Source organism: Nicotiana tomentosiformis, chromosome 2 (genome assembly GCF_000390325.3).
Source record: "Nicotiana tomentosiformis chromosome 2, ASM39032v3, whole genome shotgun sequence".
NCBI classification, from domain to species: domain Eukaryota; kingdom Viridiplantae; phylum Streptophyta; class Magnoliopsida; order Solanales; family Solanaceae; genus Nicotiana; species Nicotiana tomentosiformis.
In genome coordinates this window covers 193,722,166-193,736,141 of record NC_090813.1, presented here as the reverse complement: position 1 = coordinate 193,736,141, position 13,976 = coordinate 193,722,166, and the positions used below count along the sequence as shown (strand labels likewise).

At 37.2% G+C, this 13,976-nt stretch overlaps 1 protein-coding gene across 1 annotated transcript; it reads left to right on the top strand.

The window, feature by feature from the left end:
- Positions 1-2,252: 2,252 nt before the first annotated feature.
- Positions 2,253-4,667, top strand: LOC138906323 (uncharacterized). Its single transcript, XM_070194858.1, has 4 exons — positions 2,253-2,964; positions 3,061-3,235; positions 3,354-3,387; positions 3,447-4,667. The coding sequence occupies exons 1-4, from the start codon at positions 2,253-2,255 to the stop codon at positions 4,665-4,667; spliced, it is 2,142 nt and encodes a 713-aa protein (XP_070050959.1).
- Positions 4,668-13,976: the final 9,309 nt, after the last annotated feature.

The following is a 13,976-nucleotide window of genomic DNA, read 5'->3' as shown; positions in this document are numbered from 1 at the left end:
GGCAAAAGAGTTATGCCGACCGTAAGGTTCGTGATGTTGCATTCATGACTGGAGAAAGAGTATTGCTCTGGGTTTCACCTATGAAAGATGTAATGAGATTCAGAAAGAAGGGTAAGTGTAATATCTCCTAAAATAAAGGATAGTTAAGTAAGTTGTAACAAAAAAACAATAATTAGAAAGAAAAAAAGAAAAAATACGTTTAGTGGGCTTAGCCCATTTGGTTCAAGTGAAAGAAGCCAAAAAGGGTTTCAGATTTTAAAAAAAAATCCCTTAGAAAAAAAAAAAAGAAACAAAGCATCGAACAGGAAAAACAAAAGAAGAAAGTTTCGGGTGTTTCTTTTGTGCAGAAGATCGTGTTTCATCTAATCTTTGGCATACAATTCCTTAGGTTTCAGTAATACACTCCAACTAGTTACATGTATTTCTTCCTCTTTTAAGACAATGTAATTTTATATACATAATTCTTATAGGGCTGAGTAGATATAATTTCGGAATTGGATTAAGAATTTGAAAGATAAAGTTAAGGAAATTGGGAGAAATTCATGAGACTTTTCCGTGAATTAACTCGGTATATCATATTAATAGGTTGTATTTAATAGATTTTGAAGTATTCTCAACTACCGGTAGTGTGAGTAAGTATAAATTGATGAATTAAGAGTAAACATGAAACCCAAGAGTTGGGTATTCTGAATTAGCTATGAATTAGCTAAAACAAGAAAATTAACACAAGATTGATGTTGATGATGTGGTTATAGATTGATTGAAGAAAGTCATACGGATCGATATCGGTGACGAGTTTGGTATTTCGACACGAGTACTGTGAGTAGTAATCTTACCGCAATTTGTGTTTTCATATCTTGCATGATTTACACATGCTTTTTAATAGGAATATGTTACCGAATATTTTGAGTTGCATGTGGGACAAGTCTTTTACTCGATATGATACCGAAATAGTTATTTGAGATGAATACCATTGTTTTAAATATTCTTGTTGTCACTAGATATGTTTTAACGTTACTTGAATTTACTGTTATCAAAATGAAATTACATGATTTGATAAGAACCGAAATGCCCTATATTGTTTTAAAATATTCTTCTATGAGTATATACGGATTACAGAGACAAGTATCAATGGGAGTAGACTTTGAAGGATCTCGTAGCTAACGACGAGTTCGTTAGACCTGGTGCACCTTGTAATTACCGATACCGTTATAGCCCTCGCTAGTGGGAAGGTAGAACTAGCGTACCGTTACTGATTTCCCTCGAGTAAGGACTACCGTCATATTTGACTTCTTGCGAAGTAGTCCACAATTATACCGATTACATGATCCGTTCATTGAAACCTCCCAAATATGAATATTGATATTATACAGTGTCTACTGATGCGTATTACTGAATTGTTCAATTGAATTATATTACATGAAAAATATGACGAGACTGAAAATTACTTATTGTTTCTGAAATAGCATTTTTATGATATGTTTTGTTTAATATACTAGCATATTTTCTGACTTGTCCCCAATAAAAATAGTTGTGGTTAAGTGTTATTACTCACTGAGCTAGAGACTCATTCCCCGCTATTTGTTTTACAGAGACAACAATTGACGCGGGCGAGGATTTCGTTAATTAGAGCACACATGTTGATAGTTCTTGGTGAGCCTCGCACTTGTTCGCGTGGGCGGAGATTTTATTTATTGTTACAGCCTTTTTTTTGAACTCTTAGAGTCGCTCCATAGTCATTCTTTTAATGTCATGAGTATTCTTTTGTTATTATAGACTTATGTTGAGTATCACTCTTTCTAATCGAATTTGGAGATAAGTTAGTATTTCTGATTGTTAGTGGGTTGATTAGTAAAGGTGGAGACTTGTTTCGGTTAATTGATAAGTTGTTGATTATTTGGTGTGATATTAGGATAGTTGGTTATTGATTTTGAGATAGGAAAAGTTTTTGGATAGTCCAAAAACATGGGAAACTCTGTCCGTTTGTCTGTAAAATACTGATAAGGCTTACTTGGGAGCACTTGCTCCTAAGCGCCGGTCACGATCCTAAATTGGGTCGTGACATAGTTGGTATCAGAGCTTAGGCTTTAAGTCTCGAGTCATGGAGTAATGTTTAGTAGAGTCTTGTTCATGGGTATGTAGGCGCCATATGATCTTGAGGCTACTGAACATCTAGGAATATTTTCCCTTCTTTCATTCTTGATCGTGCGTTGAGATAACTTGAGATTGACTTTGGAGTATTTCTTTTGCAGATGGCTAGGACACCCACACCCTCATTTTCTAGACGTGGTGCTGGACGTGGTACTACCCGAGGTGGCGGTCAAGTTGGGGCTCATCAGACTAGAAGACAGGCTGCTCCTCAACCTGAAGTTCTGAACATGAGTCAACCCCAAGCTGCTATGCTAGATCATGTGCAAGAACGGGGAGTTCAGGACGCTCCACCACCAGTTCCAATTGTTGTACCTACTGTTACCTTACCTGCTGACGTAGTGACAAGGTTATTGAATGTGTTAGAGGCATTGGTGCCTACTCAGGGTGGAAGTTCAGCTCCTCAGGCTACTTTACATACACAAGAACATGTACAGACTCGGACTTTCGGGAATAATGAGGTATTCCTGCTAGAGTTCCCGAAATTGAAATCACCAAAATTCACATGTTCTGATAATTCAGCAGATCCTCAAAGTTTCTTGGATGGGACACTCAAGGCATTACGTGCTCTAGGATGTTCTAGTGAGAGGTCCGTGGAGCTCGCAGCATACAAACTAAAGGATATGGCTAACACATGGTATGAAACTATATTGCTTGGAAGGCCAGTAGGAGCAGCCCCACTGACATGGGACGAGTTTAGTAAGTTGTTTATGGATCATTTTCTTCCAGACAGCCTGAAGCAAAAATATGCTAGAGACTTTGAGAGATTGGTTCAAACTCCAGATATGGATGTATCAACATATAACACCAAGTTCTGTAATATGGAATGATATGCTCCTTACTTAGTGCATACCCAAGAAGCTCGAGTTCAGAGGTTTGTTGATAGGTTGGTTGGTCATCTATACATTGCAGTAGCCCCACAGATGAATACCTTATCCTACACTGATGCAGTCGATCTCGCTAGAAAGATTGAAAATAAGGGACGTGATGAGCGTGCAACCAGTGATTTACGTAAAAAGGCCAAGACAGGAGGATCTTTCAATGGCGGTTTTAGTGAAAATCGTAGAGCAGGAAATCAGGGACAACAGTAACAGGTTCCTCAGACAGGGACACATTTGTCTTCATAGTTCGCATACATACCATATTACAAATAGGGTACTAGGGGACCATCATCATCATCATCTGGACATCGTAATTCTGGGCAGATATATGCCACTACTCCAGTCTGTCAGACCTGTGGTAGATCACATTTGGGCCAGTGTCATGTTCTAACTGGATAGTGCTTTCAATGTGGCCAGTTGGGACATCATTTGAGGGATTGTCCTCAGCCTCCGAGAAATTTCAGCCAAGCTTCTATCCAGCCAGCTGCACATACTCAGACTACTCGTAATACTTCAGGTGTTGTAGCTACAGGAAATAGAGGTCGAGGTGCTGGAGATAGTGCTAATGTGAATCAAGGGCAAGGGAATGCTGGTAGAGGTCAAGCGAGAGTTTTTGCATTTACTAGGCAAGATGCTCAGGCCTCGAATGCAGTGGTTACAGGTATTCTTTCTGTATGTTCCTTTGATGCACTTGCGTTGATTGATCCGGGATCTACTCACTCCTATGTGTCCTCGTACTTTGCTTTGAGGTTTAGTAGACAACCTGAGCTATTGAATTATCCTTTTCTAGTTGCTACTCCTGTTGGAGAGTCTCTATTAGCTGAATACGTGTATCGTGCTTGTCAGATTCGGATTGAGGGTAGAGATACTCTAGAGATTTGCAAAGTTGTATCTTTTATGAAGGCTCAACAACTTCTGAAGAAAGGTTGCTTGGGTCTCTTAGATATTGTAAATGACACAAGAAAGGAAACAATTAGTATAGAAAATGTACTAGTAGTGAGAGAATTTTCTGATGTATTTCCTGAGGATTTACTAGGATTGCCTCCAGTACGAGAAATAGATTTTGGTATTGATCTGACACCTGACACACAACCCATATCGATACTCCCATATCGGATGGCACCAGCAAAGTTGAGGGAGCTAAAGCAAAAGTTGCAGAATTTGCTAGATAAGGGTTTTATCAGACCTAGTGTATCACCATTGGGTGCACCAGTATTGTTCGTAAAGAAGAAAGACGGATCTCTGAGAATGTGCATTGACTATAGGCAGTTGAACAAGATAACAATATGCAATAAATATCCTTTGCCTCGTATAGATGACATGTTTGATCAGTTACAAGGAGCTTACCACTTTTCAAAGATTGACCTCCGATCTGGTTATCATCAGCTTAGAATCAAAGATGAAGATATTTCTAAGACTGCTTTCAGAACTCTATACGAGCACTATGAGTTTCTTGTGATGCCTTCCGGACTGACTAATGCTCCAGCTGCATTCATGGATTTAATGAATAGGGTGTTCAAGCCATTTCTGGATAGATTTGTAATAGTATTTATTGATGATATCCTGATATATTCTCGTAGCCAAGGTGAACAGGAGAATCATTTGAGGACTCTGTTGCAGACATTGCGAGAACATTGACTTTTTGCTAATTTCTCGAAATGTGAATTTTGGCTAGAATGAGTAGCATTTTATGGGACATGTTGTATCCAAAGATGGAATTATAGTAGATCCTAAGAAGATAGAAGTTGTGCAGAAATGGCCCAGACCTGCTTCTCATACAGAGATTCGCAGCTTTTTAGGCTTAGCAGGCTATTACAGGCATTTTGTGTAGGAATTCTCCAAAATAGCAGCGCCACTGACTAAGCTAACACCAAAAAATGTAAAGTTTTAGTGGACGGAGGAATGTGAGCAGAGCTTTCAGAAACTCAAAACATGTTTGACAACTGCACCAATATTAGCCTTACCATCAAGTTCTGGAGGATTTACAGTATTCTGTGACGCTTTGAGGGTGGGATTAGGAGGTGTTCTCATGCAAAATAGTCCTGTTATAGCTTATGCTTCGAGACAATTGAAAACGCACGATCAAAACTATCCTACACATGATTTGGAGATGGATGCAATGGTATTTGCTTTAAAACTTTGGAGGCATTACCTATACGACGAAACTTGTGAAATTTATACTGACCATAAAAGTCTAAAGTACATCTTTCAGCAGAGAGATCTGAATCTTCGGCAGCGCTGGTGGATGGAACTGCTCAAAGATTATGATTGATCTATTTTGTATCATCCTGGAAAAGCCAATGCGGTGGCTGATGCATTGAGCAGAAAATCTATAGGAAGTTTGGAACATATAGCTTCTATAAAGAGACTTTTGGCCAATGATATTCAGAGACTAGAAGGTACAGGTATCAAATTTAGTATGGGAAAGTCAGATATATTGTTGGCTTGTGTTCGAGCCAAGTCTTCATTAGTCGAGCGCATTAAGGCGACCCAATATGAGGATGAGCGATTATGCAAATACAGAGATGAGGCCTTAGCTGGTAAGAGCAAGGATATGATTGTTGAAAGTGATGGTGTTCTTCGAATGGGCGACAGGCTATGTGTCGCAGATGTAGATGGGTTCAGGCATGCTATTCTTAAAGAAGCCCACAACTATAAATACACTGTACATCCCGGATCTACTAAAATGTACCATGACCTCAAGCAATTTTATTGGTGGGAAGGTATGAAGAAAGATGTTGCTAACTTTATTTCTAGCTGTTTGACTTGTCAGCAGCTCAAGGCTGAGCATCAGCGACCCGCATGACTACTGCAACAAATTGAGGTTCCATAGTGGAAGTGGGAAAGAATTACTATGGATTTTGTGACTGGCCTACCCCGTACTCTTAGAGGTTATGATTCTGTGTGGGTAAGTGTAGATCGACTAACAAAATTAATTTTTTGCCAGTGAAGACTACATATGGCGGAGTGAGGTATACACAGATATTTATGAATGAAATTGTCTGACTTCACGGAGTTCCAATATCCATTATCTCTGATAGAGGATCACAATTCACTTCACGCTTTTGGAAATCTTTTCAAGAAGCATTGGGTACACGAGTAGATCTTAGTACTGCATTTCATCCACAGACAGATGGGCAGTCAGAACGTACTATACAGATCTTGGAGGATATGTTGAGAGCTTGTATTCTTGAGTTTGGAGGTAGTTGGGACGCTAATCTACCTTTAGCTAAATTTGCTTACAACAATAGCTTCCAGTCCAGTATTCAAATGGCACCGTACGAAGCATTGTATGGTAGAAGATATCGTTCTCCTATCGGATGGTTTGAAGCTAGTGAGACTAATTTATTGGGACCCGACTTAGTACAAAAATCTATTGATAAGGTCCAATTAATCAGGAAGAGATTGCTCACGGCTCAAAGCAGACAAAAGTCTTATGCAGATAAGAGAAGAAGAGATTTAGTGTTCACAATTGGGGACAAAGTGTTCCTACGAGTCTCTCCTATGAAAGGTGTAATGCGGTTTGTGAAAAGAGGCAAGTTGAGCCCCAGGTTTATAGGACCGTATGAGATACTAGACCGAGTGGGAGCTGTGGCTTATCGTTTGGCACTTCCTCCTGTGTTGTCTTTTATTCATCCAATATTTCATGTCTCGATGCTAAGAAAATGTCTATCAGACTCATCTCAGGTGCTTCAAGCACCGACTATACTGCTCGATGAGAAGTGATCTTACAAGGAGGAGCCGATGGCTATTGTTGACAGACAAATAAGAAAGCTACGATCAAAAGAAATTGAGTTCGTAAAAGTTTTATGGCGAAATCATACAGTTGAAGAAGCTACTTGGGAAGTGGAAGATGCTATGAGAGTCAAGTATCCTCATCTATTTCAATCTACAGGTATACACTTGAGTTAAATTCGGGGACCGAATTTCATAAGGTGGGAAGAATGTAATATCTCCTATTAAATAAAGGATAGTTAAGTAAGTTGCAACAAAAAAAAAAATTAGAAAAAAAAAAAGAAAGAAAGAGTACGTTAAGTGGGCTTAGCCAATTTGGTTCAACTAAAAGAAGCCAAAAGGGGTTTCAGATAAAAAAAATAAAATCCCTTAGAAAGAAATAAACAAAGCATCGAACATGAAAAACAAAAGAAAGAAAGTTTCGGGTGTTTCTTTAGCGCAGAAGATCGTGTTTCATCTAATCTTTGGCATACAATTCCTTGGGTTTCAGCAATACACTCCAGGTAGTTACATGTATTTCTTCCTCTTTTAAGAAAATGAAATTTTGTATACATAGTTCTTATAGTGCTGAGTAGATATAATTTCGGAATTGGATTAAGAATTTGAAAGATAAAGTTAAGGAAATTGAGAGAAATTCATGAGACATTTTTGTGAATTAACTCGGTATATCATATGAATAGGTTATATTTAATAGATTTTGAAGTATTCTCAACTACCAGTAGCGTGAGTAAGTATATATTGATGGATTAAGAGTCAAACATGAAACCCAAGGGTTGGGTATTCTAAATTAGCTATAAATTAGCTCAAACAAGAAAAATAACACAAGATCGTTGTTGATGTGGTTATAGATTGATTGAAGAAAGTCATACGGATCGCTATCGGTGACGATTGGTATTTCGACACGAGTACTGTGAGTAGTAATCTTACCACAGTTTGTGTTTTGATAACTTGCATGATTTACATATGATTTTTAATAGGAATATGTTACCGATTATTTTGAGTTTCATGTGGGACAAGTCATTTACTCGATATGATACCGAAATAGTTATTTGAGATGATTAACGCTGTTTTAAATATTCTTGTTGTCACTCGATATGTTTTACCGTTACTTGAATTTACTGTTATCGAAATGAAATTATATGATTTGATAAGAACTGAAATGCCCTATATTATTTTAAATTATTTTTCTATGAGTATATACGGATTACAGAGACAAGTATAAATGGGAGTAGACTTTAAAGGATCCCGTAGCTAACGACGAGTTCGTTAGACCTGGTGCACCTTGTAATTACCGATACTGTTACAGCCCTCGCTAGTGGGAAGGTAGAACTAGCATATCGTTACTGATTTTCCTCGAGTAGGGACTACCGTCATATTTGACTTCTTGCGAAGAAGTCCACATTTATACCTATTACATGATCCGTTCATTAAAACCTCCCAAATATGAATATTGATATTATACAGTGTCTACCGATGCTTATTACTGAATTGTTCAATTGAATTATATTACATGAAAAATATGACGAGACTGAAAATTACTTATTGTTTCTGAAAGGGCATTTTTATGATATTTTCTGTTTAATATACTAGCATGTTTTCTGACTTGTCCCCAATAAAAATGGTTGTGGTTAAGTGTTATTACTCACTGAGCTAGCGACTCATTCTCCACTATTTGTTTTAAAGAGACATCAATTGACGCGGGCGAGAATTTCATTAATTAGAGCGCACATGTTGATAGTTCTTGGTGAGCCTCGCACTTGTTCGCGTGGGCAAAGATTTTATTTATTGTTATGGTCTTTGCTTTGAACTCTTAGAGTCGCTCCATAGTCATTCTTTTAATGTCATGAGTATTCTTTTGTTATTATAGACTTATATTGAGTATCGCTATTTCTTATCGAATTTGGAGATAAATTAGTATTTCTGATTGTTAGTGGGTTGATTAGTAAAGGCGGAGACTTATTTCGATTAATTGATAAGTTGTTGATTGTTTGGTGTGATATTAGCATGGTTAATTGTTGATTTTGAGACAGGATTTTTTTTGGATTGTCCAAAAACAGGGGAAACTCTGTCCGTTTGTCTGTAAAATACTGATAAGGCTTACTTGGGAGCACTTGCTCCTAAGCGCCGGTCACGATCCTAAATTGGGCCGTGACATCAAGCTAAGCCCTAGGTATATCGGACCCTTTGAAATTCTTGAAAGGTGGGTGAAGTAGCCTACAAGCTTGCACTACCACCTAGTTTATCAGCAGTTCATCCGGTGTTTCATGTATCTATACTATGAAAATATCATGGTGATTCGTCCCATGTGTTAGATTTCAGCTTAGTCCAATTGGACAAAGATTTGACTTATGAGGAGGAAACGGTAGCTATCCTAGCCCGACAGGTCCGACAATTGAGGTCTAAAAGCTATCCCTTAGTTCGGGTGCAATGGAGAGGCCAGCCAATTGAGGCAGCTACCTGAGAGTCCGAGTCGGACATGCGGAGTAGATATCCCCACCTTTTCACCAGCTCAGGTTTTTTTCTAACTCCGTTCGAGGACGAATATTTGTTTTAGAGGTGGAGAATGTGATGACCCAATATGTCATCTTTAATTTTCAATATTCATTTCTGTGTTCTGAGACCTCGAAAAGTACTATTCAATATTCTTCGTTTTGCGTGCGCAGTCCGTAAATTTTTCTGGAAAAATTTTATATGAAAAACTGATTAAAATGTGAAATAGAGCTTTAAAACTCAACTAAGTTGACTTCGGTCAACGTTTTGAGCCAACAAACCCGAATCAGTATTTTGACAGTTCCGGTAGGTTCGTATCATGATTTGGGACTTGGTCGTATGCCTGATATCGAGTTAGAAGGTCCCTAGCTCAAATTATCGGCATTTAACGGAAACTAGAAATTTAAAGGTTTAAGAATTCCTAAATTTGGTCATAATTGGGTTTTTGTTGATACCGGGTCTCGGTCTAGATTCTAAGAGTTCGATCAGCTTTGTAACAATATTTATGACTTATGTACAAAATTTGAAGTTATTCTGAGGTACGTAGGCACGTTTTCCATTAGTTTTTGAAAAAAATAAAAGGTTTGATTTTATAAAGCTTGAATTTCTAAAGTTTGACCGAAGATTTGACTTTTGAGCAAACGACCCGAGAATGGAATTTTGATGATTCCAATAGTTTCGTATGGTTATTTCGGACTTCGGCGCATGTTCGGATTTGGATTTGGAAGTTCGTAGGACAATTAGACGCATTTTGGCGAAAGTTGGAAAATAGAAGATTTTTGAAAAGTTTGACCGAGAGTTGACTTTACTGATATCGGGGTTGAAATTCGATTCTGGAAATTAGAACAGCTCCATTATGTCATTTATGACTTGCATGCAAAATTTGAATTCATTCCGAATTGATTTGGCATGTTTCGGCGCGAGTTATAGAATTAAAAATTTCATAAACTCACAAGTTTGAATCGACGTTCAATTTGTAGTTTCGTCGTTATATGTGTGATTTGAGACCTCGAGTAGGTCCATAATATATTTTGAGACTTACTGGTGTATTCAGACGGCGTCCCGAGGGGTTCGGGTGAGTTTCAGAGTGTTTTCAGACCATTTTTAGGTCATTTTTAACTGTTGGTTTTGACAGTAGTGTGCGAAATTTCTGATGCACAAAGCTGATTTTGGAATCTTATATCTCGCAATCTATAAGGAATCTGGAAATTATCAAAACATAAAAGTTGTAGCTATTTGATTGTAGTTTCCAGAAAGATAAACTATTCATCATTTGGATATTTGTGCAGAAAGTTACGATTGATTGACTGAAGGCTGGTAATGCAGTTTTTGTTTGCATGGCAGTGTGCATCGCCAGAATTTTCTTATGCACATGACTGACTTTGGAAGCTTATATCTCATAATCTATAAGGAATCTAGAAATTATCAAAATATAAAAGTTGTAGCCCATTGATTCTAGTTTCCAGAAAAATAAACCATTCATCATTTGAATATTTGTACAGAAAGTTATGATCGATTGACTGAAGGTTGGTACCGCAATTTTTGGTTGAAAACTTTGAGACAAGTCGCATCTCACCCTAGACAGAATATATATGTCCGGAGTCCGACATTTTTGTTCATTTTTAGAGTTTTAGACCTCGGTTTTGGGTGATTTCAGAGGCATTTTTACGAGTTTGAGTTGGGTAGGTATTCTTTATCCGAAATTAGTTATATTTCATGATTCCATGCTCATTTACATCATGAATCCGTGAAATTATGGAAGAAAAATCAGATTTTTATAAAATCTTCCAAAAACCAAAATTTAAGATTTGAAAGCAAATTTGATGTCGGAATTTGATAATTTTTGTATGATTGAACTCGTATCGGAACGAGTGTTCGGATTTCGTGAGCTTTTCCGGGATTCGAGACGTGGGTCCCACTGTCGGTTTTTAAAATGAATTTTGAATTTTAATCCGAAAAATTAATAATTTCATATGGAATTAATTTCTACGATTCGTGTTGAAAATATTTAATTGTTTGTGACTAAATTTGAAGCTTTCGGATATCAATTCGCTAGGCAAAGGTTTATTGGAAGCTTGAATTTGGTTGCGAAGCGAGGTACGTATCGTGGTTAACCTTGACTTGAGGGAATAGAACCCTTGAATTATTGTTACGTGAATTTCATGTGTAACGACGTATAGGCGAGGTGTTGAGTGCATATACATCGTCAAATTGATTGTTTGCACATTTATCTGGAAATCATAAATTATTTTAAATCATGAATTAATTATTATATTAATTATTTATCTCATATTCCTTGCTCAATATTATGCCTTGAATCCATGCTATATTTGCTACATGCTTATTTGATTTATGTGACTTAATTGTTACTTGACATTTAGCATACTAAATATTAAATTGCATATTTCCTCCTTAATTTCCACAATTAATTGCTACTTGTCATCACTTATTTTTAAATAAATCATAATTATTATATGCTTGTTGTCTTACAATTTTATATTAATTGTTGTATTTATTGGAATACTTTCTTTTATAAGAATTGGTAAATTATATTATTGAGGAGCGGGTTGCATATCGCAACAGAAATGAAAGTAAATATATTGGAGGAGCGGGTTGCACGCCGTAACAGAATTGATTGAAAGTGAATATATTGGAGAAGCGGGTTGCACGCCGCAACAGAATTGATTGAAAAGATATATTGAGGATCGGGTTGCACGTCTCAGCGGAATTAAATAAAAATAAAAATGAATATATTGTGGGATCGGGTTGCACGCAGCAACGGAATTGAATATGAATATATTGTGGGATCTGGTTGCACGCCGCAACAAAAAATGATTTAAGTAATAATTGGTTATGACTGCCGAGTTGGCTTGATTGTTGATATGATTTACCGGTTTAATTTCTATTCATGTTCTCCTATATTGTTGTTATTATTATTATTATTATTATTGCGTACAGGTTAATGTAAGTGACCTGCCTTAGCCTCGTCACTACTTCGGTGAGGTTAGGCTCGGCACTTACTGTATACATGGGGTCGGTTGTACTCATACTACACTCTGCACTTTTTGTGCAGATACCGGAGTTTGTCCTAGTGGCGTATAGTAGATTTGCTCGAATTCAGCTATTCGCAGGAGACTTGAGGTATAGCTGCACGGCATTCGCAGCTCTGAAGTCCCCATCTACTTTATTTTAGCCGTGTATTTTTGTTAGACAACTTTATTTTTATTCAGACCCTTATTTGTATTATTCTAGTAGCTCATGCACTTGTGACACCAGTTATGAAATGGTATTTAGATATCGCTATTATTATGGTTTACTCACTTTATTTCAGATTTTATTCCAGTTATTAGTTTCTTTATTATTAATTAAATTAAACTGTTAAAAAATGGTTAAAATTATTCTAACATTAGCTTGCCTAGCAAGTGAAATGTTAGGCACCATCACAGTCCCGAAGATGGAAATTTTGGGTCGTGACATGATCTCAGGTCAAAGGAAACTTTCACATCACATTCTTCAAGAGATTATCCTATTGACAGTTTATGGTAATTCTAACCATTAGGAATTATCCAATGAGTGAGTTCAATGATCATATCTCCATATGCATCATCTATCTATGTGATTTAGGTAATGAGATCAACTAATCTTTATCTTATAAAGACGATCACATAAATATTGATCTAACCGGATTAGTAATATCCAAATTAATAATCCTACGATCAAGAACAAATTTAGATTAAATTAAAAGAAACTTTACTCTCATTATCATGATCTATATCATGACAAGTCTCAAAATTTAATCAAGAACCTTATCAAATTAATCAAGCAATTAATAATAATGATAAAAGAATATCAAATGCCATATATTTTTTATATGAAATAACGTTCACAAAAATATGTTCAAATCATCAAATATGAGATTAGATCTAGGGCATATCTACTATATCCCTAACAGTCCTACCATGCTAACTTGGCGACGTTCCTCATTGTTAGTGGCGACCACAGAACAATTTATCCTTTCAGCTTCCCAGATGATTTTTCTGACATTATTTGGACATTCGTATTGGGGCAGGATGGATGAAATGGAGATTCGCTTCCGTTGTTTGTGTGACAAGAAGGTGCCACCGAAACTTAAGGCTAAGTTCTATAGAGTGGTGGTCAAACCAACGATGTTGTATGGGGCTGAGTGTTGGCCAGTGAAGATCGCTCATGTCCAGAAGATGAAGGTAGTAGAGATAAGGATGTTGAGATGGATGTGCGGGCACACCAAGTTAGATAAGATAAAAAATGAGGTTATTCGCGATAAGGTGGGTGTGGCCCCTATTGAGGACAAGATGCGAGAAGCGCAGCTTAGGTGATTTGGTCATGTGAGGAGGAGAAGCACAGACGCCCCGGTGAGGAGATGTGAGAGGTTGACATTGGATGGCCTACAGAGAGGTAGAGATAGGCTAAAGAAGAGGTGGGAGAGGTGATTAGGCAAGATATGGCGCAACTTCAACTGACCGAGGACATGACCCTTGATAGGAAAGTATGGAGGTTGATGATTAGGGTGGTAGAGTATTCATAACAGTAGTATTGGCATGCAGTCTCGCTTTTTGTTGGTAGTAGGTTTTTATGACTAACCGTTGTTTGCTTTCATTGTTGATCACCTTACTATCTTGTTGTTTTTATTCTGCTTTTATATGGCTTTATGGTACTGTCCCTTTATGTCTATATTTTCATTAA